Raw genomic sequence first — 27,469 nt, 5'->3', positions numbered from 1 at the left:
GAAAATATTTAACATGGCAAGGAAAAATTAATACTAATAAAAGTGTGGCATCACATTCTTGCAGAGGAAGATTCAACCAGATGACACCTAAAGATCCACTTCTAACCTGTGGGCATGTTAAAAAAGAATGCTTATTCAGATTAGATCTTGACACAGCAGAGATGCTCCACATGTGGTATCTTATCAATTAGCATTCGTTGTGTTTTAAAAGAACAAAACAATAAATATAATCCATTAATAAAGAGGAGAGACTCATCACAAACCTGGTAAATATATTCTACTAATGAAGAAAAATAGCAAAATGCTAGAGATTCATTTCAATCACACTTTATTCATGTTTTATATATGACTACTATGCTCCAAACATTATGATAAACACTCTTACAAAAATGAGCAAATACGTAATACTAAGCCAGGAATTCAAGAAATGCAAAATCCAGCTGGAGAGACAGACTTTCACAACTCACTGTGATGTAATGTGACAGATAATATACCCATGTAGGAACACGAACACAATGAGAATAGCAATGAATGTTCCTGAGGGAAAGTAAAGAAATGTATGAAGTCTGGGGACAGACATCCAGAGGACATGACATTTGAATGCCTTTAGAGAATGAGTAAATTCTCACCAACAAGTTTAAGTGGGAAGGATTATCCATCATGAAGGAATGCGCAATGTAAACACACAGATTCAGAAAAGAGTTGGCAGTTTCAAAATATGGCAGTTAGTTAAGATTAAAGAATAAATTGGCCGGTCGCGGTGGCTCATGCCTGAAATCCCAGCACTTTGGGAGGCCGAGGCGGGTGGATCATGAGGTCAAGAGATTGAGACCATCCTGGTCAACATGGTGAAGCCCCGTCTCTACGAAAAATACAAAAAATTAGCTGGGCATGGTGGCGCGTGCCTGTAATCCCAGCTACTCAGGAGGCTGAGGCAGGAGAATTGCCTGAACCCAGGAGGCGGAGGTTGCAGTGAGCCGAGATCACGCTATTGCACTCCAGCCTGGGTAACAAGAGCGAAACTCCGTCTCAAAAAAACAAAACAAAACAAAAAAAAAACTCCCAAGAATAAATGATGTGAGGAACAGTGGTAAAAAGTGGAAAATCATGAGGGTACTGGATTGTGTGCCAAGTCTGGATATGATTATCTGGGCAGTAAGTCATAAAAAGTAGTTCTAGCAATTGTAGAAAATGTCTTAAAAAACAAGATTAGATATATGAACACTTGTTTTTGTTGGTTTTCTTTTTGTTTAGCTTTTTACATGTGTTTTATTGGCTATTGGTTTTTTTCTTCATTTCTTTTTGAGACAGGGACTCACTTTGTCACTCAGGCTTATGTGCAGTGGCATAAACATGGCTCACTGCAACATCCACCTCCTGGGGTCCAACGATCCTGTCATCTTAGCCTCCCAAGTGGCTGGAACCACAAGTGATGCCACCATACCCTGTTAATTTTTTTTTTTATTTGTGGATGGGAGTCTGACTATGTTGCTCATGCTGGTCTTGAACTCCTGACCTCAAGCAATCTTACTGCCTCAGCATCCCGAAGTGCTGGGATTACAGGTGTCAGCCAATGCACCCTGCCTGAACACTTGTTAAAAAAATATTTTAGTGATTGGAGTTAAAGATCATAGGGCCAAAACAAAGAAAAAACAATTAAATAGTAGATTTTAGAAACTTTTTTTAAACAGAAAGGGATACAACTATATGAAGGAAACATATGGGGAAACAGAGACAGAAACTTGAATTCCTGAATCCATAGAAATACCTTCAGTTTTAAGAATGAACACAGAGAGAGAATAGACAGTCTTCAACAGAGTAATATGATGAACTCAGTTTGAGATATATTGCATTTTATATAGACCTATGGGGTGTCTAGGTGTAGGTATAAATCATCTTTCTTTAAGAGGACAGGTGTATTTTCTATCAAACTATTTTATGACGGATCCAAAACACCTCAGCGTAATGAAAAATTTCAAGTATGACCATTTCCAGAATGTTGTGGATATAAATTCATGATTTTAGGGTTCTATGGGGAGAGAACAGTGGTGGTAAAGAAGGAAAGAGAATCTATGAGCTGAGAGACTATCCTTGATTCTTCTCAGATGAGGTGAACAGTTCCTTTAGGAACACAGATTTTGGCAAGTGGAATCCGAAGGAAAACATCAAATATTCAATAATGGCACAGATTTCCAAGTAACTACCTGGATCCCTAACAGAATTCATCTTTAAAACAAGTGGAGGAAGGGCATGCAAATCATTCCACAGTATGCAAAAGTTAAACCATCCCAAGTGTGCAAAATAATTTCAAACTGTATACATACATTAAAAGGCTCACAGCATGATTTTAATTGATGATGCAATATATGAGATAGAGTTATTAAGGTAGTAAAGTCAAAACCTTTAATAGTATCTAATTACATAGTCAGCTAAATTTAGAGCAGAATCTTTCAACCTAAAGATTATGAGATGGTGAGATTACAGTTCTGCAGCCATCGTTTTGTTAGGGAGTTAGAGTCTCGGGGAAAGGCATCGGGCTGAGTTAGAAAATCTGGATTCTAGTCTTTCTTTTATAGACAGCCTTACGACCCAAACTGTTTTTTCTCTGCTTAATGAAAAGATTATGCTAAGCCGATCTGACTTCCCTCTTCCGGAGGTCCTGACTAGATGGTGGTTATTGCCACACGGCAGCCACTCCAGTATGACAAGGGATGTGATATGACATGGATGTGATTACTTCCAGTCAGTACTTTTTTCAGGTCCTATGGTTGATTGATGTACCAGCCAGAAGCAGTGGACAGAGTGAAATAGAATTTAGTTCAGAAATGGAGGCAGATACATAAGTTATTGCTTGACTGACTTAGCCTGCGTCTCCCTCAGCTTCCTGCCTCTCCCCGAATGCAATCTAGGGGAACAGCTCTGTCACATATTTAAGCACTAAACACAAAGCTGTTTCATAGAAGCTCATGTGGTTCTTGTTCTATTCTATGTTTCATTATTATTATTGTGGTTATTATTATTTGGAGATGGAGTCTCACTCTGTCGCCAGGCTGGAGTGCAGTGGCACCTTGGCTCACTACAATCTCCATTTCCCGGGCTCAAGCAATTCTCATGCTTTGGCCTCCCAAGAAGCTGGGATTACAAGTGTATGCCGCCACACCCAGCTAATTTTTCTATTTTAGTAGAGATGGGTTTTCACCATGTTGGCCAGTCTCAAACTCCTGACCTCAGGTTATCTGCCTGCCTCGGCCTCCCAAAGTGCTGTGATCTGTATTTCTCTACTTGCTCTCCTCCTCATTTGTATCTAAAATCCCTGTATTCTGGCTTGCCACCATACTTGGTTAGGTACCTGCTAATTCCTAGGTTCCAAACCCAGCAGTGGTTTTCAGTCCTCATCAGGCTAGCCCTCCCTCCGCTCTTCTTGGCACTGTCTGTCTCTTCCCCATGACTGAACTCCCTCGTTTTCTGGCTTTGGTGTTGCCTCCCTCGCTTATCTCCTTGCATTGCTGTCTGTCATGCTCTGTCTCCTTCCCACGGACAGTTCTCAAAGGTTCAGTCTGCAGGCCGTGGCCATGCACAGTGCACATATTCTCCCTGGATGCTCTCATTCATTGATTTTCTTTTCTTTCTTTTTTTTAAAAACAGCTTTCTTGAGATATAATTCACATACCATACTATCCTCCCATTCAAGTGTGCAATTCAGTAGTTTTTAGTATTTTCACAGATACGTGCAGCGATCACTGCAGTCAATTTCAGAGCATTTTCATTGCATCAGAAAAGAAAGCCAATACTCCTTAACTCTCACCTCTTATTCCCCCAGCCTCCCTAATCCCAATGTACCACTGATCTTCTTTCTATCTCTATAAACTTGGGTATTTGGGTCATTTCATTTAAATGGTATCATACAATGTGTGATCTTATTTGTGGCCCGCTTCCATCACTTAGCATAATATTTTCAAAGTGCGTCCATGTAGTTCCAGTCGGTATTCACTCCTTTAATATATTACATACACATTTTTATACAATACTCTTACATTATTGTAATATGTATGTATGAATATACCATATTTTATTTGTTAATTTATCAGTCAGTGTACATTTGGGTTCTTTCCACTATTTAGCTGTTAAGAATATTGCTGTTATAAACACGTATGGACACTTCTTTTGTGTGAACATATCTTTCTTTCTTGAATATATCTTTAGCAGTGGAATTACTGGGTCTCACACATTTCTAAGGTTTTTGTCTCAGTATCTGTGTAAGTGCACTTCTGAGTCTGTGTCTCTGGTTCAGACTTCTTCACACCTCAGGCTTCAGACAAATATAGCCACGTACTTGCTGAAACTCCCACCTGGATATTCTATTGGCAGCTTCAAATGAAACATGCCCCACACTGAGCCCACTTCCTCTCCAGAATCACTTTCACCCTCTGAGTTCTTTATGTCTGTCCATGCCCCACATACACCTACCTGTTCTTCTTGCCTCCTCCCTCTTTCTCTCTACTCATATTCAGTCCATATGACATCCTGCCCATTTATCTTCTGTATTTTTCTTGTCTGTTCTCGGAATCCTCACCTCATCTGCTGGTTTCCTTGGCTTTAGTTTTGTCATTCTGTAATCCAAAATCTATATAGTCACAAGGGTGATCCTTCCAAAACTTACATTTGAACCTGCCAGTTCCCTGCCTAGGCTCTTCAATAACTCAGCCCTACCCAGAGGATTAAGGCCAGACTGTAGCACAACCCTTCTCCCATCGCTTCTCTTGTTTGACACTTGAAGCTTCAGCAACTTTGAACACGTTGTAGTTTCTGACATGCAGTGTCCTGCCTTCACCTTATATGAACTTATGAATACTGTTCCCTGTCTGTAATGTGCCCTCTCCCCTTCACTGTCCACTGTCCACCACTCCTTGGACTCTGTGTAAATGAAATTCATCTTTTGCCATCCCTGGACCCTCTAGAAATCTAGCGTTAACCCCTCCTCTTCTACTCACTCCAAGCTGAGTTAAGTGCCATTCTTCTGTGTTCACATAAAACCCAACAGCATATTTTCCACACATTCACCACTACATATTCCTTTCCAGTGACAGAGAGCTCTGATGGCATTGAAGGTATTATATCACAAGCATCTAGCACAGTAGTTGGAAGAAGGTATTTGTCAAATTAATGATATATATCCATATTTCTGATGAGTACAAAAACACCACCCACAGATATATCCCAATTTAGCCCTTTGGTCCACTTCTCCGAACGTGAATATCAAAATGTTTAGCTCTTCCTTTTATCTAGGTGGGATGTCTCCTTAAACCGCAGATCTTACTCACTCATTCAAAGTATTTCACTTTATCTAACATTTTAGTGCATGCTCATCTCCCATTACCATCAGTGTTAGAAAGAGACACCAGTCCTCTCATTGATGCCAAGTTTTTAGAACACATTATATCTTGAGTTCTAATGTAATAGATCCTTTTTTCTCACTCCAAAACCACCATATGGATCCCTCTTTTCTTTTTTTTTTTAATTTTTTATTGCGTTTTAGGTTTGGGGGTACATGTGCAGAACATGCAAGACAGTTGCATAGGTACACACATGGCAGTGTGTTTTGCTTCCTTTCTCCCCTTCACCCACATTTGGCATTTCTCCCCAGGCTATCCCTCCCCACCTCCCCCTCCCACTGGCCCTCCCCATTTCCCCCCAATAGACCCCAGTGTTTAGTACTCTTCTCTCTGTGTCCATGTGTTCTCATTTTTCATCAACCACCTATGAGTGAGAATATGCGGTGTTTCATTTTCTGTTCTTGTGTCAGTTTGCTGAGAATGATGTTCTCCAGATTCATCCATGTCCCTACAAACGACACAAACTCATCATTTCTGATTGCTGCATAATATTCCGTGGTGTATATGTGCCACATTTTTCCAATCCAGTCTATCATCAATGGGCATTTGGGTTGATTCCAGGTCTTTGCTATTGTAAACAGTGCTGCAATGAACATTCATGTACATGTGTCCTTATAGTAGAACGACTTATAATCCTTTGGATATATACCCAGTAATGGGATTGCTGGGTCAAATGGAATTTCTATTTCTAAGGCCTTGAGGAATCGCCACACTGTCTTCCACAATGGTTGAACTAATTTACACTCCCACCAACAGTGTAAAAGTGTTCCTATTTCTCCACATCCTCTCCAGCATCTGTTGTCTCCAGATTTTTTAATGATCGCCATTCTAACTGGCGTGAGATGGTATCTCAATGTGGTTTTGATTTGCATCTCTCTGATGACCAGTGACGATGAGCATTTTTTCATATGATTGTTGGCCTCATATATGTCTTCTTTCGTAAAGTGTCTGTTCATATCCTTTGCCCACTTTTGAATGGGCTTGTTTGTTTTTTTCCTGTAAATCTGTTTGAGTTCTTTGTAAATTCTGGATATCAGCCCTTTGTCAGATGGGTAAACTGCAAAAATTTTTTCCCATTCTGTTGGTTGCCAATTCACTCTATTGACTGCTTCTTTTGCTGTGCAGAAGCTGTGGAGTTTCATGAGGTCCCATTTGTCTATTTTGGCTTTTGTTGCCAATGCTTTTGGTGTTTTGTTCATGAAGTCCTTGCCTACTCCTATGTCCTGGATAGTTTTGCCTAGATTTCCTTCTAGGGTTTTTATCGTGCCAGGTCTTATGTTTAAGTCTTTAATCCATCTGGAGTTAATTTTAGTGTTAAGGTGTCAGGAAGGGGTCCAGATTCTGCTTTCTGCACATGGCTAGCCAGTTTTCCCAACACCATTTGTTGAACAGGGAATCCTTTCCCCATTGCTTGTTTTTGATAGATTTATCAAAGATTGTATGGTTGTAGATATGTTGTGTTGCCTCTGTTGCCTCTGTTCTGTTCCATTGGTCTATATCTCTGTTTTGGTACCAGTACCATGCTGTTTTGATTACTGTAGCCTTGTAGTATAGTTTGAAATCTGGTAGTGTGATGCCCCCCGCTGTGTTCTTTTTGCTTAGAATTGACTTGGCTATGCGGGCTCTCTTTTGGTGCCATATGAAGTTCGTGGTGGTTTTCTCCAGTTCTGTGAAGAAAGTCAATGGTAGCTTGATGGGGATAGCATTGATTCTGTAAATTACTTTGGGCAGTATAGCCATTTTTACGATATTAATTCTTCCTAACCATGAACATGAAATGTTTCTCCCATCTGTTTGTGTCCTCTCTTATTTTGTTGAGCAGTGGTTTGTAGTTTTCCTTGAAGAGGTCCCTTACATTCCTTGTGAGTTGTATTCCAAGGTATTTTATTCTTTTTGTAGCAATTGTGAATGGCAGTTCGTTCTTGATTTGGCTTTCTTTAAGTCTGTTATTGGTGTAGAGGAAGGCTTGTGATTTTTGCACATTGATTTTATATCCTTAGACTTTGCTGAAGTTGCTTATCAGTTTCAGGAGTTTTTGGGCTGAGGCGATGGGGTCTTCTAGGTATACTATCATGTCGTCTGCAAATAGAGACAATTTGGCTTCCTCCTTTCCTATTTGAATACCCTTTATTTCTTTTTCTTGCCTGATTGCTATGGCTAGAACTTCCAGTACTATATTGAATAGGAGTGGTGAAAGAGGGCATCCTTGTCTAGTGCCGGATTTCAAAGGGAATGCTTCCAGTTTTTGCCCATTCAGTATGATATTGGCCGTTGGTTTGTCATAAATAGCTTTTATTACTTTGAGATACGTTCTATCGATACCGAGTTTATTGAGGGTTTTTAGCATAAAGGGCTGTTGAATTTTGTCAAATGCCTTCTCTGCGTCGATTGAGATAATCATGTGGTTTTTGTTTTTGGTTCTGTTTATGTGGTGAATTACGTTTATAGACTTGCGTATGTTGAACCAGCCTTGCATCCCCAGGATGAATCCTACTTGATCATGATGAATAAGTTTCTTGATTTGCTGTTGCGATCGGCTTGCCAATATTTTATTGAAGATTTTTGCATCTATGTTCATCATGGATATTGACCTGAAGTTTTCTTTTCTTGTTGGGTCTCTGCCGGGTTTTGGTATCAGGATGATATTGGTCTCATAGAATGATTTGGGAAGGATTCCTTCTTTTTGGATTATTTGGAATAGTTTCAGAAGGAATGGTATCAGCTCCTCTTTGTGTGTCTGGTAGAATTCGGCTGTGAACCCGTCTAGACCTGGGCTTTTTTTGTGTGGTAGGCTCTTAATTGCTGCCTCAACTTCTGCCCTTGTTATTGGTCTATTCATAGTTTCAGCTTCCTCCTGGTTTAGGCTTGGGAGGACACAGGAGTCCAGGAATTTATCCATTTCTTCCAGGTTTGCTAGCTTATGTGCGTAGAGTTGTTTGTAATATTCTCTTATGATGGCTTGAATTTCTGTGGAATCTGTGGTGATTTCCCTTTTATCATTTTTTATTGCATCTATTTGGTTGTTCTCTCTTTTCTTTTTAATCAGTCTAGCTAGTGGTCTGTCTATTTTGTTGATCTTTTCAAAAAACCAGCTCTTGGATTTATTGATTTTTTGGAGGGTGTTTCGTGTCTCAATCTCCTTCAGTTCAGCTCTGATCTTAGTTATTTCTTGTCTTCTGCTGGGTTTTGAGTTCTTTTGATCTTGCTCCTCTAGCTCTTTCAATTTTGACGATAGGGTGTCAATTTTGGATCTCTCCATTCTTCTCATATGGGCACTTATTGCTATATACTTTCCTCTAGAGACTGCTTTAAATGTGTCCCAGAGATTCTGGCATGTTGTGTCTTCGTTCTTGTTGGTTTCGAAGAACTTCTTTATTTCTGCCTTCATTTCGTTGTTTACCCAGTCAACATTCAAGCCAGTTGTTCAGTTTCCATGAAGCTGTGCGGTTCTGGGTTGGTTTCTGAATTCTGAGTTCTAACTTGATTGCACTATGGTCTGAGAGACTGTTTGTTATGATTTCAGTTGTTTTGCATTGGCTGAGGAGTGCTTTACTTCCAATTATGTGGTCAATTTTAGAGTAGGTGTGATGTGGTGCTGAGAAGAATGTATATTCTGTGGATTTGGGGTGGAGAGTTCTGTAGATGTCTATCAGGTTTGCTTGCTCCAGGTCTGAGTTCAAGCCCTGGATATCCTTGTTGATTTTCTGTCTGTTTGATCTGTCTAATATTGACAGTGGGGTGTTAAAGTCTCCCACTATAATTGTGTGGTAGTCTAAGTCTCTTTGTAAGTCTTTAAAAACTTGCCTTATGTATCTAGGTGCTCCTGTGTTGGGTCCATATATGTTTAGGAACGTTAGCTCTTCTTGTTGTATCGATCCTTTTACCATTATGTAATGGCCTTCTTTGTCTCTTTTGATCTTTGTTGCTTTAAAGTCTATTTTATCAGAGATGAGAATTGCAACTCCTGCTTTTTTTTTGCTCTCCATTTGCTTGGTAAATCTTCCTCCATCCCTTTATTTTGAGCCTTTGTGTATCCTTGCATGTGAGATGGGTTTCCTGGATACAGCACACTGATGGGTTTTGGATTTTTATCCAATTTGCCAGTCTGTGTCTTTTGATTGGTGCATTTAGTCCATTTACATTTAGGGTTAATATTGTTATGTGTGAATTTGATACTGCCATTTTGATGCTAGCTGGCTGTTTTGCCCGTTAGTTGTTGTAGATTCATTATGTTGATGCTCTTTAGCAATTAGTGTGATTTTGGAATGGCTGGTACTGGTTGTTTCTTTCTATGTGTAGTGCCTCTTTCAGGAGCTCTTGTAAAGCAGGCCTGGTGGTGACAAAATCTCTGAGTACTTGCTTGTTCACAAAGGATTTTATTTTTCCTTCACTTCTGAAGCTCAGTTTGGCTGGATATGAAATTCTGGGTTGAAAGTTCTTTTCTTTAAGGATGTTGAATATTGGCCCCCACTCTCTTCTGGCTTGCAGAGTTTCTGCCAAGAGATCTGCTGTGAGTCTGATGGGCTTCCCTTTGTGGGTGACCCGACCTTTCTCTCTGGCTGCCCTTAGTATTTTCTCCTTCATTTCAACCTTGTTGAATCTGACGATTATGTGCCTTGGGGTTGCTCTTCTTGCGGAATATCTTTGTGGTGTTCTCTGTATTTCCTGCATTTGAGTGTTGGCCTGTCTTGCTAGGTGGGGGAAGTTTTCCTGGATGATGTCCTGAAGAGTATTTTCCAGCTTGGATTCATACTCTTCATCACATTCTGGTACACCTATCAAACGTAGGTTAGGTCTCTTCACATAGTCCCACATTTCTTGGAGACTTTGTTCATTCCTTTTTGCGCTTTTTTTCTCTGATCTTGGTTTCTCATTTTATTTCATTGAGTTGATCTTCGACTTCTGAAATTCTTTCTTCTGCTTGGTCAATTTGGCTATTGAAACTTGTGCATGCTTCGCGAAGTTCTCGTATTGTGTTTTTCATCTCCTTTAATTCATTCATATTCCTCTCTAAGTTATCCATTCTTGTTATCATTTCCTCGAATCTTTTTTCAAGGTTCTTAGTTTCCTTGCGTTGATTTAAAACATGTTCTTTTAGCTCACAGCAGTTTCTCATTATCCACCTTCTGAAGTCTAATTCCGTCATTTCGTCACAGTCATTCTCCATCCAGCTTTGCTGGTGAGGAGTTTTGGTCCTTTCTAGGAGGCGCGGCATTCTGGTTTCGGGTGTTTTCCTCCTTTTTGCGCTGGTTTCTTCCCATCTTTGTGGATTTAACCACCTGTCGTCTGTGTAGTTGCTGACTTTTCGATTAGGTCTCTGGGTGGACACCCAGATTGTTGATGATGAAGTATTTCTGTTACTTGGTTTTCCTCCTACCAGTCTAGCCCCTTCACTGTACGACTGCTGAGGTTCACTCCAGGCCCTGCTTGTCTGGGGTGCACCTGTAGCAGCTGTGGAACAGTAGGGATGCTACCAGTTTCTTTTTCTGCTATCTTTGTCCCAGAATGATGCCTGCCAAATATCAGTCTTTTGGATATAGAGGGGTCAGGGAGCTGCTTGAGGAGACAGTCTGTACTTTATAGGAGCTCAAGTGCTGAGCTGTGAGCTCTGATGTTCATTCAGGGCTGTTAGGCTGGTACGTTTAATTCTGCTGCGACAGAACTCATAAAAAAGCCCTTTTTTTCTCAGCTGCTCTTTCTGAAGGGGTTGAGGCTTTATTTTTGAGTGTCCGCCGGGTTGTCCTGCCCAGCTAGGAGGCAGTCTTGTCTTGCCGAGGCTCTGCCCTGCTGGTGTGAGGTTCGCCCTGTTTCTGCAGGCTCTGCCCTTCTGCTGCGGTCTCCACCCTGCAGCCGCGGGCTCTGCCCTGCAGCGGAGTCTCTCTGTTGTACCGGGTTGCCTCGGGAACGGCAATGGGCGTGTACCTCAGTAGGGGCTGATTGCCTCGGTAATGGCGGACGCCCCTCCCTCACTGAGCTGTGCTTTAAGGGAACTTCCTAACAGCGAGCGTTTGGAATCCCGTTTTGTTTGTCGCACTGCCCTACCCCTAACGCTTTGTCCTAGGCTGGCTCACTGTTCAAGTCCCGTTCAGTCTCAAGTTCAGCCCTCTCAGGTCTCAGGTTGCCAGTTCAACAGGGCCCCCGGAACAGTGCGCTTTTGTGCGGAACTCTGTGGAGCGCCTCTGCGCTCCAGCGTGGGCCACAGCCGCACCGGCTGCTGGCTACACCAGTCAAGATCTCTGTCTGGCATCCTGCATTTGTTTTATATCTGGGAATTTCCCCGTTCTGTGGGCAACAAAGGTCCGTCTGGAAATGCATCCCTGACTCACCTTCTCTGCGCATCCAGTGAGAGCCTCAATCCTGGGTTGTTCTCACAGTGCCATCTTGAGTCTTCCTCCTGGATCCCTCTTTTACAACTCCTTTTTTCAGACTCACCGCAATTGCCACTCCATTAGCAGTTATGCTTCCTTCCTCTGAACTGCAATAGAACTCATGGTCTCACATGCATGTCTTTTTTTTTTTTTTGAGACAGGGTCTCACTTTGTCACCCCTACTGGAGTGCAATGGCATGATCTCAGCTCACTGCAACCTCCTCCTCCAGGGTTCAAGCAATTCTCTCTCATGCCCCAGCCTCCCAGGTAGCTGGAATTACAGGTGCACACCACCTTGCCTAGCTAATTTCTGTATTGTTAGTAGAGGCAGGGTTTCGCCATGTTGGGCAGGCTGGTCTTGACTTCTAACCTCAAGTGACCTGCCCACCTCAGCTTCCCAGAGTACTAGAATTACAAAGGTGAGCCACCGTGCCCAGCACGTGTGCCTCATGATACCATCCTACACACAGAAAATAATAGTTATTACTTATATCTTCCATAAGGTATGGTGCTTAAAAGTGTTCTAAAGCAAATGCGTTAAAGCATACTTTTGGGGAACTTTTCTCTTTTAAAAAGTGCAAAAGGCAACTAGGAGAAATTTCAGTATATTCTATAGTAACTCAAGAAATCTGTAGTTATTTAATTCTCATAATTCATGAAAAAATGCAATTTGATATAGGAGCTCACTCATGTATCAGAAATAAAAATTGTTTCATAAGTAAAATATATACAAATAATGTATTATGGGTTTGTACACAGAAGTTCTTTTGCATGCTTATCTACTACTCTCAGTTTTCTCATCCACCATGCCATTTCCTTAGTATCAACATAAAATTGTACTAATTCATTAAGAGTTATTTAAAAATACTTGCCCCTGTAAAGAGTAGCATGTAACTTGCTCGTACTGGATGCCCTTCCCTCTAAGATACCAAAGTTCATCTTTCAAGATTAATCTTTGTCAAGAGATTAAACATTTGCTGTAATGTTTCAGTTAAGCTGTTCTGTTACTTGTTTCTTTCTTCTTCTTTTTTTTTTTTTTGAGAGAGAGTCTCGCTCTGTTGCCAGGAGCCAGGCTGGAGTGCAGTGGCCACAATCTCAGCTCACCGCAACCTCCACCTCCCAGGTTCAAGCAATTCTCCTGCCTCAGCCTCCTCAGTAGCTGGGACTACAGGCACGCGCCACTATGCCCAGCTAATTGTTTTATTTTTAGTAGAGATGGAGTTTCACCATGTTGGCCAGGATGGTCTCGATCTCTTGACCTCGTGATCCACCCTCCTCGGCCTCCCAAAGTGCTGGGATTACAGGCATGAGCCACCACGCCTGGCCTACTTGTTTCTTTTGTCATGTTGGAGTAGTAATTCATACATTATAACATAGATTATATCAAAAACAAAAATTTAACAAATGTTAGGGGTTATAGAATAAAAACACTAAAACTTTTCAAATAAATAAGCTCTCAAAGATATTAAACTGTATTTCAAACCGAAACTCATACCATCTACTTTGTAAGGTTCCTCAATTTACTTTGAGATTCCAACCTAACATAATTCAGCAGAGAAAAATAGCATCTGTGGGATTTTTAATATTAAAATGAGAAAAAGAACAGTATGTGTAATAACCTTAAGCAAGTCAATGGAGCCCTAAAATGTCCAGCTCATTTACATAGTTTGGAACTGTCTTTCTTGTTAACTGTACTTTTATTTACTAGAATCAGATTCTGAATCACTGAAACTTATTTTAATATAAAGCGCATTGAGCCAGGAAAAAAACCTGGATTCTGGACCTGTCTATAAATCTGAACTACAGAACCGAAGCAGAATTATTCTATTTTACTTTTTACTAGCACAACAGTTCTTTATCAAAGAAGAGCTCACTCATTCATACAAAATGATTTTTAGACTTGTAGATTTCATGAAGTAGAGATCAATATAGATTAACTCTTTATTTTCTCAGGTGGATTATATGAAAAAGGCATAATTTCCAATGTTAAATTTTATTGTTTCACAAGGAGACATTTCAACACTGAAATGTTAAATGGATGTAATCTCAGCATTAACCAAAAATGTAACGTATTCACCTTTATGGAGAGGCCATATATTGTTACTATTTGTGTCATTTTCCCTCAGACAACATTACAGGTGACCCATCTATACCATTTGTATAAATGATTGGCTAAATACCTTGTATATTAAAATCCTAAGTCCAAGCTCTAAAAATTCTTTTAGAAATTATTAGATATATATTTTTTTCATATATATTTTTAAAATATAAATTGCAGAGAAAAAATATATTCTGTTCTTTGGTTTCTGTAAATCTAAGATAGGAGTATTAAATTAATAATGTATTTTCAGACACCTTCAACACATGGCAAATCATTGCTTTCTTTCAGATTGATTTTCCAGCTACTGGGTGGGAGTTTATGAAACCTGATTCTGAAGAGAATAGAAGTAATCTTGAAGAGCCACCAAAGGAACATTTAAACCATATTGCCAGACTTTCAAAGAAACAGACTCCCCTACTGTAAGTGACTTAGGTCTTGTAAGTGAATTTTGCCTGCTGTTTATGATTTCCTCAATCATCCCTGAAGTATGATATCTTCAAAGAGTAAGACTTCCTTCCTACATAACTCATTTCATTTCTTAATGTCATGCTTGTTCGATGGTCAATTAATGTTTAGGAAGTAAATAATTTTGTGGGCTTTTAACGATTTATTTCCTGTGGTCTTAAGGAAAAGTAGAAAGTTTGGAAATTATTGAGTTCAAAATAACAAAGCAGAGAGTGATTAGATGTAAATCAGCACAGAGCAGTGATAAACCATCTCCCAAACTTCCTTCCAGGGGGTAGGACGTTGTTTTTGGTCAACAAGGAAAAACAACGCTTAATTAAGGCAAATTTTAAAAACAGCAGGAAAGAAATAAGTCTTGTTTTAGCAGTACAAAATTAGTGACAAAGGGGCATTTTGTCAAATAATATCTTTGAATAGAAACAAAATCCTAGGGCTAACTGTTAGGGAATTAGTGACATTTGTAGTTGTTACTTGGCAAGATGAATGTCACAGCTGATTGTGCTCGTGAATAACATGCCAAAGGCATCAAAGAAAGTCTCTCTCTCTCTCTCTCTCTCTTTCTCTCTCTCTGTGTGTGTGTGTGTGTGTGTGTGTGTGTGTGTGTGTGGAGAGAGAGAGGATATGTAACATGATAAGGCACTTCACTGCAAGAGTGAAAAATAATGCAAAGGTTTTGAACAAGGGAATTATGTGATGAGAAGAATTTTGCTGAGTGATCTCTTTGATCACAAGTTGAAGAATGGATTGGAGAGGATGTGGCAGTAGAAGCAAGCAGTGCAGTAAGGAGGTGAAGGTAACAGTTTAGGCAGGAGGTCATGATGGCTGGAACTAAGATATAGCAGTGGATAGTCATAGAAGTGGCTAGATTTGGGAGACATATTTTGGAAGTTGAGAAGATATAACTTGATCATTAATTAGAATCTTGGAGTAAGTCCATTAAGAAATTAAAGAGTCAAAGTTAAGTCAATAGAGAATCCAAATTTTGAGTTGATCAATGGGCAGATGATAGAGTCATTTTCTGGAGGAGGACTCATTTTGGGCCATCCCATACTAGGGCATTGAGTGCAGTCAGTGTTCTTTTGAGTAATCTTTCTGCTTTCCTACTCTCTAATTTCAATGTTTATTACTGTTTTTCTCATTCACGTCAAGCCAGTGACATCAAACTCTCTTGTAAACTTCCAATGTGCGAGTCCTGCTCCCGTCTCAAGGCTTTTTTTATTTGACATTCCCTCTGCCTGAAATATTCTTTCTTAAGTTCTTCACATTACTAAATTATCTCATCCTTTAGGTTTTCACTTAAATTTCACCTCAAAAAGTCCTTCTTTGACCACTCTGTGTGATGAAGCCTTTTTCCCCTCACTCTCTATCATATTACCTTTTATGTCATCACACTTAACACAAGCTATATCCTGCTCATTCATCTGTTTAGCTCTTGTCCCCTCATTAATTTGCAAGAACTGGCAAAGGCAAGGAACCCATCTCTCTTGTTTATCACTATATTTCTAATGCTATACACTGATACTAATGTGTGTGAAATAAATAGGTTATAAGGAACGAATTGACCTTGCATAGTTACCGGTATAAAAAGTTGCCTTAAGAACTGAAGACAAGGGAAGATCTCACAGACCTCATGGCACATATATTGACAATCCATTGTCATTCAAGACTTAAATGTCATTCTTAACTAGGTGAAGCATCTTCTTCTGTCTTACTTGAAAATGTAAGGCCATGTATTCAACAAGTGTGCCACTAATAAGAGGCTAACATATTTATTCTCACATATTTTTAATATGAAAAAGATGCCTTGAGATTTAAAATATATTCAAACAAAAAGAGGTCAAAACCAACAAATAATAATCATGGTAACTGCCTTTAAATATTAGAGGTTTGTGTTTTTAAATTAATGCCAGTAGATTCTGATTGTTTTATATTTCAGTTTCTATTTAAGCTAATAACACTCATAAAATAAGCAACGTTTTCCTCTGTTTTACCCACTCAAATACAATTATTAATGTTCAGCACAGTACAGCTTTATTCTGGACTATGAAAACAGATGGAGAACAGCCTTCAATGTGGTGAAACTTGTGTTAGAATCAGATTAACCTCAGTTTCTGTGGTATTAACCTCTGTGGTATTGACCACATTTTATCGTTTAGTTGGTGAATTAATTATTCCATCTTTCAAGCTGACCTCAGGGTGAGGAGGTTCAGACTCAATGACATAAAGTGAAAATGTGCTTGTGATATTTGTAAAAATAAAAATTGAAAAAAAATTCTTCTTGATGTCAACCAGAAGAATGCTTCCAAACATAAAGAAGCCCCCAGAATGAAATATGTAGCAATTGTTCTAAAATAGATCAGTGCTTCTACTTATACCGTGAAGAAGACCTAGTGCAAGACTAATCCCCTTGACTGAGAGAAGTATGAAAAGAGAAAAATAGATATGAAGCAACTGTTTTCATAAATTAAACAGGACTTGAGGTAAGCCTTGGGATTAAAGTGGCTTTCAGCCTGCAGTCACTTTCTATACCTGGTTCCTCCCACATGACTTGGGAAGGTAGAATATAAGAAGAGAATGCAGCTCCTGATGAGATATTTTTAAAAAGGCAGAATTTAGAGTTCAGTGATGCTGAGGCAGCTGGCACCTTCAGAGCATCATACTGGAGCAGGATGGGACCTACAGAAATCTGTGTTGGAGTCTTAAATATTTAGTTGAGTGCTAAACTACTCATGAGCAGGTGGAAACGTTCCAGGGCCTACAAGAGAACTACTTCAGGGAGATGTAAAATAAATGTGATTTGAGAAGTCACACAATTCGGGGAGACATAGAAATTCTGACCAATAAGCATGGAGAAAGCTCACACACAGGCCATTCCTTACCATAATAAAGAAACCAAAAGATACATATTAGGATTAAGTCCACTCTATCCCTAGGTTAAAGACTATAGTAGGCCCAACCTAACAAATGATAAAAACCAGCCTCAAAGAAATTAAGCTTATCTTCCAGTAATTGAACTGTCTACTAAAAAAATGATTCAACATCTGAAAAATAGCAGAATACTGACTCTCAACAATGTACTATTCTAAATGTCTAGCATATAATCAATAATTTTAAAACTATTTGAAAATGTCTACCATGCAATCAGTAACCAGGAAAATAATTGGAAATAATCAGGAAAATATAAATATATCCTGGGGAGAGGAAGTGGTAAATTAGAAAGAGATCCAAAGAGTTTTAAATTAGCAAATAATGATTTCAGTATAGCTATTATAAAGATATTTAGTGATTTTTTTTAAAAAAGTGTATGAATGAATGAATGAAGAATCTTACTAAAAAATGGAAATTTAAGAGCTGGAAATACAATACCTAAAATATTTGTTTAAAAAGAATAGAAAATGGGCTTAATAGATTGTGAAATGCAAGAAAGAAAGAACAGGGAGCCTGAAGTCAGGGCAATAGGAATTATTTTCCACGTTGAAGTACGAAAAGAAAATAATGGCAGCACCTCGTGACCTAACTGACAATATCAAACAATATGTGTGGATTGGACACAGCAAAAAGGAGAAAGATACTGAGGTAAGAAATAATTAAGGAGATGGACAAATTTGAAATTTGATTTTTAAACAAATTAACCCACAAACATAAGAAGTAAAAGGCTTAGTAACCACTAAGCAAATACATACTTTCCTTCCTTCCTTCTTTTCTTTTTTTTCCTTTCTCTCTCTCTCTCTCTCTCTCTCTCACACACACACACACACACACACACACACCCCAAACATCACCCAGGTACATTATAGAGAAATTGCTGAAAAATAAAATAAATATAAAAATTTGAAACATCAGAGAAAATAAACAAATTACATCTAGAGAAACGACTATAATATTAATGCAATATTCTATATAAAATACTAACTACAGGCTTCATTTCAGAAATGATTCAAGCCAACAGGCAGTAGAATATTATCATTGTGTGTTAAAAATGAAAACAACTTTTTCAAATTAGAACTCTATAAACAGTAAAATTATGTTTCAAAAATTAAGATATTTTCAACCAAATACAGCTTAGTTTATTATCAGTTCATTTATACTATATGAAATATTTTTTTAAAAAGTGCTTCAAGCTGGAATAAAATGATACTAGATGGAAACTCAACTTGTTGAGAAGAAATAAAAATACCCCAAAATAGGTAAATAAATAAAAATACTTTCATTTACACATTTATTAATTTCTTTAAAAAGTGATTAAAGAAAAATGAATCACAATGTATTCTGGGTTTATAATATATAAAAAATAAAATTTATAATAACTTCAATAAGAATCAAAATGGAAAATAGAAGTATATTGTTCTAATTTTTTTTTAATTTTACGTGAGGAAGCATAATATTAATTCATGATTGGCTGTAATATGCTTAAACAAAGGATATTTTAATCTCTAGAAAGCCACATTTCTTAAATCTTAAGAGCATATTTAAAAGCCAAGAAGATAAAAATGAAATATAACAGAAAATAAAATCTAAAAGAAAACATAGAGTAAAGGGGACCAAGAAATGGTTTGGACAAAGAAAACAGCACCCCATAAAAACTAGTAGCAACACAGGGAGCCATTGGTATGGTTAGGTAACCATATCAGTATTACATTAAATGTAAATGAACTGAACTCAAACTAAAAAGCAGACATTCTCAGCCTACATCACAAAAGTAACACATAGTTTTATTCTTTTTACAGAAACATGTTTTGTATATAAGCAATTAGATTAAAAATAAAAGAATGAGAATATTTGCCAGCAAAATCATATCACCTTGCTAGATCCAGAAAAAAAAAGCGACAAAGTTCAGTATCCAGTCATGATAAAAACTCACAAAACTGGAAATAGAATAAAACTTTCTCAGCTTTGAAACGTGATCTGTGAAAAGTTTATAGTTAGTATCATGTTAAATCATGCAAAAATGAATGCTTTCTTCTAAGGTTAGAAACAAAACCACAATGTCTGCTTCAAACATTTATCTTTAATATTGTATTGGAAATCCTAGCCAGTACACTATGTGAAAAAAAAATTAAGGTAAAAATTGAAAAGAAAAGAATAAAACTGACTATTTTCTTCTTTTTTTTTTCCACACAGCATGATTATGTAAAGGACATAACATTTGAGATCGATGTATCAAATCTAATTGTGTTCCAGTAAAAATGTATATAAAATAAATTCTATTTTGAAATTTTATTTACTATATCAAAATTTTACTTATTAAAATTTAGTCAATTATTTAATAAAATTTTATTTACTAAAAATGTAAAACTTTGCTAAGGAAAAATTTTGAAAAATCTAAATGAAAGAACATACTACATCCATGGATTGAAAGATTCCTATTTTTGAAATAATAATTCTCTTCAAACTCATCTATAAATAAAATATAATCCCAATGAAAATCCCAGCAGGTGTTTGTAGAAATTAAAAAGCTGACTTCAATATTTATGTGGAATGCAAAGAAGGTAGAATAGTCAAAGCATTCATGAAAAAAGAACGAAGTCTGATTTTCTAACTTTTATGAATTTATGTACTATAAATTTACAGCAGTTAGGATAGTGTGATATTGCTTAAGGATAGGCAAATAGATCAACGGAATAGAATTCATTGTAGGTAGAATAGAGAGCCAGAGCCCCTTTTGTATGTTTATTGTATTTTTGACAAGACCGCCCATGCCATAAATGAAAAAAGTGTGTTCAGCAAGTAAAATACTGCTTTCAGAATACTTCAGAAAAAATCACAAGAATGAATGTTAAGATAGGCAATGTTTTCTTAAACAAATAGAGAAAGTAATAACTATTTAAAAATTTTGGAATTGGACATCATCAAAATTTAAAACTATTCATGGAAAACCACAGTTAAGGAAATCTATAGACAAGCCACATGTTGAGAAAAATATGGGCAAAACATTTATATGACTAAATTTTTGTATCCAGAGTATATGAAGAAATCATGCAAAAGAATCTAAACAAACAAAAAAGTAGGGAAAAGACACGAGCTTATAGTTCAAACAAAAGATGTAAGAAAATAACATGAACAATTGCCTAAACACCAAGTAAATATAAATTAGAAGCACAATGAGATCCCACTATACACCCATTAGAATGGATAACATTATAAAGACAGACAAAATCAAGAGTTGGAAACAATGTAGCACAAATGGAGCTCTTATACTCTGCAGGTAATAGTGTAAAATTTTACCAATACTTCAGAAAACAGTTTCACAACTTCTTGTAAAAATGAATACCTAACATATGACCACATCCTTCCTCTCATAGATATTTCCCAGGAGAAATTAAAAAATACATTTATATAAAAACTTGTGCACAAATGTTCACAGCACCTTTATTCATCATTCCCCTCAAAAGGAAGCAGCCCAAATGTCCGTCAAACAGGAGAGTGAATAAGTAAATTGTGTCATATTTTACAAAGGAATAATATTCATTAATTAAAAGGAATTAACTACTGACAAACTCAACCAATATGGACAATTTCAAAAACATTATATGATTAAGTGAAAGAAGCTAAAAACAAAAACGTATTTATGATTAGGTTTATATGAGGTTCTAAAAAGTTAATATGTATCTAGAGTGAAAGAAATCATACCAGTGCTTGCCTCTGATGAGATGAAAAAAACTGTTACATATCTTGATAGGAGTGTGATTGTTATCTGGTATATGCAATTGTAAAAATTATTGAACCGAATCTCTGCCATGTCCTTGAATGTGAATTCGCTTTAACAAAAGAAATTAAAAAAAAAAAAGCATTGTTCAGTATTGGAGAAAAATAATTTAATCTGAGCAAATGTTTTAGTAATTTTATTACAGATATTTTTTCTTCTATGGGCTTTTCAGAGGAAAAGGTGCTAGCAAAATATAAAAATAGAACCTAACCACACCTTAAAAATCACCTATAATCCAATCTTGTCTTTTTTGCAGATGAGGAAAACTTTTTAAAAAAATTATAGAGAAACATATAGAACCTTTAGAGGTCTCTATAAAATAAATTATAGAGACCTTTAAAAGCTTTCATTCTGTTTTGTTGGCTTTCTTGGGAGTTTTAGCCAGTTCACGCTCAGTGTCAGTTTGGAAGAGAGAGTGCTCAAAAGCCATTGTCGTGTGAGGGAAGCTGTCCTCCAATTGAACTGTGGTTCTGAATACTTCTGCCGGAGTGTGAGCAAAACAAGATAAATTGTCAGCAAGTCAAGGTCCTAGTCCTAGATTTAGATCTTTTATTTCCAACTACTCTCCAGGGGGAAATACTTGAGCATCTAAGAGACTAGCATCACTGACATTTTCACGCCAAACTTTCCGTGAACTCTGAACATTTAAAGACATAATCCAGGGATGAATTGAGATCTTTGTTTTTGAAGTTACCAACAGCAAAGAGTTCTCAATTCTGATAATACTTCCTCTGAGATGAAGAAAAATCATTACTAAAATATGCTGTTTTTTCACAGGCCCACTTGGATCTCAGTTAATTTGAAAAAATAATGATAATAATAAGAGAGTAAATAGTTGGTTACTTTTGTTTTAAATAGGATGTGTTGCAGGGTTCAGATAAACTTGATTTTCCCTAGAGGAGAGAGAGACACTTTACCAACCAAAATGACATATTTAAAAAAAAAAAAGCACAAATAAGAATGAACAAAAATAAATGTGAATTATCTGAATTGATGTTATTTTTTCAAAATAATAATACAAAAGAATAAAGTTAGTGGAAAATAAACTGATGAAATAACCTAGGAAAGCATCCCAAGAGAATAAAAGACATTTTCCAAAAGTAAACTAAAAGTTCGAATACCTACAGTACGGTTTTGTACTGCATATTTAAGCAACATTTGTTAGTGCAGCACACTCCAGTAAATTACAGTTTCCAATCTGGTTTTTCAGACTCTCTGAAGAAAAGAAAAGATATTTATGGTTTTATCGCTTCTACTGCAATAATGAAAACTGCTCCCTTGCTCTGGTGCTGGGTAGTGCCCCCGGATGGGATGAAAAGACTGTTTCAGAAATACATACCATTTTGAGGAGCTGGACATTTTCTCAACCTCTAGAAGCCCTTGGGCTTTTGACTTCCAGGTAAGAATTGCATAACAAGCATGATATTATTAACTGAAAAGAACTTGCTTGAAGAGAAATACAGAGCCATATGATTAATTCAGTAGCTATTCTGTTTGTTCTCAATTTTGATAGTTATAGATATTAATTTTAGATAAATGTAAGCTATGAATATAAATTTTAAACAAATCTAAGCTATAATCATTCTTCTGCACTAAGCTTGTAGTGTAGTAAATGGTAGAAGTTTCTTAAATGAGAGGAGTCTACTTCTTACAGAAATAATAAAAATAAACAGGGAAAAATAAAAATCCCTACTTCTCTCAAAATTAAAATGTCTTTAAAAATTAGGATCATTTCTTGTACTATTAAAATATGCAAAGCTGAGCAAAATGCCCTATGTATGGTAGGTGTACAATTAATATGATGATGATGGTGATAGGAGTAAAAGAGAAAAACTCTTCCTTGCATGAACTTCAGATCCTCCCTCAGAATCAAATGCCTGGAGCACCAGGAAAGGGGCTCATGATGCCTTCTTGTTAAGGAGAAGCTTGAAGGAATGACTGTGGTAGCTGGCTCTGGTCCAGGAGAAACAAGTCTTCCTTGGCTTCCCTTTTATATTCAAAGCCAGGAAAAGATATTTTAAGTCTGTCCTGATAGCATCAGCTCACTGATGCCATGAAGAAAGTCTGCAGTCTCTTAAACCAGGCAAAAAGATGTGAAACCCAGTTCTATTCTGAATCCACTCTCAGGAACCTGAGAGGAAGAGAGAGGTGGGAAAGGGAGTTACATGAAGAACTTTCAAACTGACCTTTTTTAGATTTATTTACTAATTTGTGTCCTTCATAAAACTTCTGGGGTGGGTAAAGGGGAGAGTGAGTTTTTTCCATTATTTGTAAAAGTTACTAGCTTGTCAGTCACCCAAGCTTGAAATTTACTTATTATTTTTGTACTCCTCACTTTGAAGATTTTGTTAGTTTTATGGCTCTTCCATTAACTGATGTGTGCTCGGATGCCTTCTTCTTTCTCCGTATATATAATGGAATATATATTTTTTTTCTATTATTTGAGCTTGCAACTTTTTTCTTTTATAAGCCTTCTTGTGTGGGGTCTTCCCTGACCTTGCCATGTTAGAATTGGTCACTCCTGGCATAGTACAGTGCTCTATTGCTTTAGACATTGCAGTTTATGGTAACGTGTTTATATGCCATATGTAAAATGTGTGTATTTTCACTCACATAAGACTCAGAGCTACTCAAGGCAAAACAGATCATCTCAGTGTTTCTGTTTCCCAAAGGCTTAGTATTACCTAGGACATAGTAATTCCTCAATATTGAACCATCACTTTCTAAGATATATTATTACTATTAAACAGTAGTTTAACATTTAAATTATAAGCAATTTGAGGACATTATTGATATTGTTTATTTTATACATGACTTTGTATAGTTGCATTACTTAATGAAATAAGTATATGGTAATTAACAATTGATTGGTTTCATTGAGATATTCACAATTCATCATGCAAGTGTTTAAAGATCCTTTTGGGAAAAAGTTCTCATTTCCAGCATAACTCTAACTTCTTTTTCTGGTTTAGATATAAGATCAGCTAAAATCTATAAAATTATTATGCAAAATTCTAGCTATTTTTTGCTGAAGTTAGACGGGCTATTAGCACAATTATTATTTTGTCATTCTTGAATTGATTAACTAGTAGAGAGTTCATTCAAAATGTGACAGTCACAACTGACAGAATATGAGAAAATACTGCCAATCATCTATCTGACAAGGAAATTTTATTCAAAACATATAAAGACTTAAAACTCAACAACAGGAAGATAAATAACCTAACTGTAAAATGGGCAAAGGATCTGAATGGGCATTTCTTCAAAGAAAATATACAAATCCCTAACATTTGCATGAAAAGATGATCAATATCATTATCCATTAAGGAAACAGAAGTGAAATCATCTAACGTCTGAGATACCATACTCACTAGGACTGGCTATAATCCAAAAATACAAAAAGGGCAAACAATAAAAAGTGTTGAAGATAAAGAGAAATTGGAAAGCTGATTTATCTCTGATGGGGATATAAAATTCTGCAGTCAATTGGAAAACAGTGTGGCAGTTTCTTAAGTGTTAAGCCCCGAGTTACCATGTTGCCCTTGAGTATATATTTACTGTTAATTATATACCCAAGATAAATTAAAAAATACACCCACTCAAAAGCTCATGCACGCATGTTTGTAGCAGCATTATTCACAATAGCCAAAAAGTAGAAACAACGTAAATACCCACCAACTAATCAATAGATGTGTAAAATGTGATCTATCCATGCAATGTAATATTTTTTGATAATAAAAAGGAATGAATAGTGATATATGCTACAACATGGATGAACCTTGACACATTATGCGAAGTGAAAGAAGCCAGTTCCAGAAGACGACATATGGTATGATTCCATTTGTATAAAATGTGCAGAATAGGCAAAGCCATGGTAACTTAGCAGTAGTCCAGAGCTAGGGCAAGTTGTGGGAAAATGGAGAATGGTTGCTAATGGATATGTGGTTTCCTCTTGTGGTTATAATTGTTGCACAAATCAGGGAACACGCTAAAAACATTGAATTGTGCACTTTAAATGGAGTGGATTGTATGGTATTTCAATTATATCTTGGTAAAAGTGTTTAAAAATTTTAAGAAAGTAATTGTGAAGAAAATATCTATGAATCTGTGTGATATCTTTAAAGAATACTTTTCTAACAAGATAACTTTCTGAAGTTCAAATTTAATGGAATATTTTTTAGAAAAATCTTAAATAGAATGAAGAGTCTAATACTGCTCTGTTTACTCACTTATAAAATAAGAGGATTAGCTGGATAAACTTCAACATTCTCTGATCCCTGATAACTAAGCAGAATTATGCTTTGTGAGTCTTCGTTATCTAAACAGATCTTCAAAATGTATTTGGCTCATGCAATGTTTTGCATGTTCAGATAAAACTCTGACTTAGCACCCCTTAGTACTATCTCACACTGACGCCCATAATCACCCTACGATGGAAGTACTATTATTATTCCTGTTTTACATATGAGGAAACGGAGGCCTATAGAGGTTACCTTGCCCCAGGTTCCCTGTACGTTGAAAACCTGGGAATCAAATCCAGGTATTCATGAGAGTTTATGATCCGAACCATTCTACTTAAAGCCTTGCTGCATAAGCACAATAAACACACTAGGCTATTTACGTATGAAATATCTTGACTATCCTAAAACAGTTATTTGTTTTATTTATTTATTTAGAGGCAGGGTCTCTCACTCTGTTGCCTAGACTGGAGTGCAGTGGTGCTATCTCGGCTCACGGCAACATCTTCCTCCCAGGCTCAAGCAATTCTCCTGCCTCAGCCTCTGAAATAGCTGGGATTAGCCACCACACCCAGCTAATTTGTGTGTTTTTAGTAGAGCCGGGGTTTCACTGTTGGCCAGGCTAGTCTTGAACTCCCGACCTCAAATGATCTGCCCACCTCAGCCTCCCCAAGTGCTGGGATTACAGGCTTGAGCCACCATGCCCATCCCAACAGTTTGTTTTTTTTTTTAATTGTAAATAGGAGTACTTAGCTATCTCATCATGCTCAGATGTTTCTACTTCACTGTGTAATTTCTTTTTTTTGAATAATCAGATTTTTAGAAGTTATGGGGACTGATTTTAAAGTAGAGGGTGTTTATTAAGCTTCATTCAGGGAACTTAGTAGGATCCTGATTTATTTGCATGCTGGAAAGTTTCTTATCATGCACCAAATAAGGTCACTGCAACGTTTGGAGTATTTCCATTGTACTCATCCTCTGACTCCCACTCTCAGTTTTACTGAACTATTAAAAAACTTGAGGACAAGCTGTTTCCAGAAATGAACCTTTCAACTTCTCTAAATTAAAAAGCTGACTTTTCTGAGAACAAACAGTATGTGCTTATTAAGTGAGTTGTCAGAGGGAGTTCTTGAGAGATCTGTATTTTTTCTCCTTTGAACAATCTATTTTTTAAATGGTTTAACCTCTTGGCAACTGGTGTGCTCCATTTCCAGCTTGGAGAGTTTTTAATATTGCTCTTTACTTAATGTGTCCAACGATTCACCATCTCCATTTAGTTTATCTTTAGCAAGAGACATGAGGAAATTTAATTTACCTAGGATGGGCCATATGGTGTTAATATTTCTACTACTGAGTGCCAGCAGAGAGCTCCCTGGGTACTGATACTTCCATTAGAGAAGGCAGTGCTGTCAGAAAAACAGAGACCAAGGGCTAAGGTCTGTGGTTCTTGGCAGATGGTTGCTGTTTTCCTGAACTCTGATGCACAGGCACAACTATTCAACTGCTAATAACAAGCAAAAATTACCCAAGGAATTAAAAGTCAGTTCAAGGAAAGGATTCATTTAAAAATAGCAACTTTGAATTGGCATCAGAGGATTACATCAGAAGCTTAAATAAAAATCTGACAAGGTACCAGAACTTGCCATCCCACATGATATAAAATTATTGTTTTGCAAGAAGAAAAGCAATATTTAACAGGCAATGACTGCTTCCAAAATCAGTTTCCTTGGAAAAATAATTCACAAAAATGTTTGCCCCACACCATTGTATTATTTATTGTACATGTAATTTATATGGATGCCACTGTTTACTAGCATTGTAAATAGAAAGAATGGAATATGGCATAGGAAGGCAGTTAAAACTCCCACATTTGACTGAATAATTAAGTTATGAATGATGGTGTATCTTTTCCATTATTTATTGAACAAAAATGTGTGTACAGACAAATGGGTAGGCACTGAATCAAAGAGGTAAAGGAATAAGCCATAGTGACTGTCTCTAAACAACATACAATTTATAGGGAGAGATTCAAGCTAGAGGTCACCACGCAGTGTGCTCTATACCATCATCAAAGTAAGTACTGAGTTATCTACAAGCCCAAAGGAGAGAGAGGAAAACGCTCTAAAAGAAAGTAAGGAAAAGTTCACAAAGAATTGAATTCTGACTTGAAATACAGGACTTTTCTGAATGGGGAAGGG

The 27,469-nt window shown here is 37.0% G+C and overlaps 1 protein-coding gene and 1 long non-coding RNA gene across 7 annotated transcripts in view; one reads left to right on the top strand and one right to left on the bottom strand.

Moving 5' to 3' along the window:
• The window catches only part of PIK3C2G (phosphatidylinositol-4-phosphate 3-kinase catalytic subunit type 2 gamma), a 414,912-nt gene that overhangs the window by 152,211 nt on the left and 235,232 nt on the right, over nucleotides 1-27,469 (top strand). For all 5 annotated transcript variants that reach the window (XR_013522259.1, XR_013522260.1, XM_017975799.4 and 2 more), the window contains 2 exons: nucleotides 14,151-14,281; nucleotides 22,244-22,432. Coding sequence is in view for 3 of the 5 variants with exons in the window: in XM_017975799.4 (XP_017831288.4) it covers nucleotides 14,151-14,281; nucleotides 22,244-22,432 (320 nt within the window). In the remaining 2 variants the exon portion in view is untranslated. The remainder of the gene's footprint in view (nucleotides 1-14,150; nucleotides 14,282-22,243; nucleotides 22,433-27,469) is intronic.
• LOC108593067 (uncharacterized) overlaps nucleotides 1-27,469 on the bottom strand; it is a 120,089-nt gene that overhangs the window by 53,862 nt on the left and 38,758 nt on the right. The gene's annotated exons all lie outside the window — the stretch shown is intronic.

The sequence above is a fragment of the Callithrix jacchus genome, chromosome 9, assembly GCF_049354715.1.
Source record: "Callithrix jacchus isolate 240 chromosome 9, calJac240_pri, whole genome shotgun sequence".
NCBI lineage: Eukaryota > Metazoa > Chordata > Mammalia > Primates > Cebidae > Callithrix > Callithrix jacchus.
This window is presented reverse-complemented; position numbering and strand designations above follow the sequence as displayed.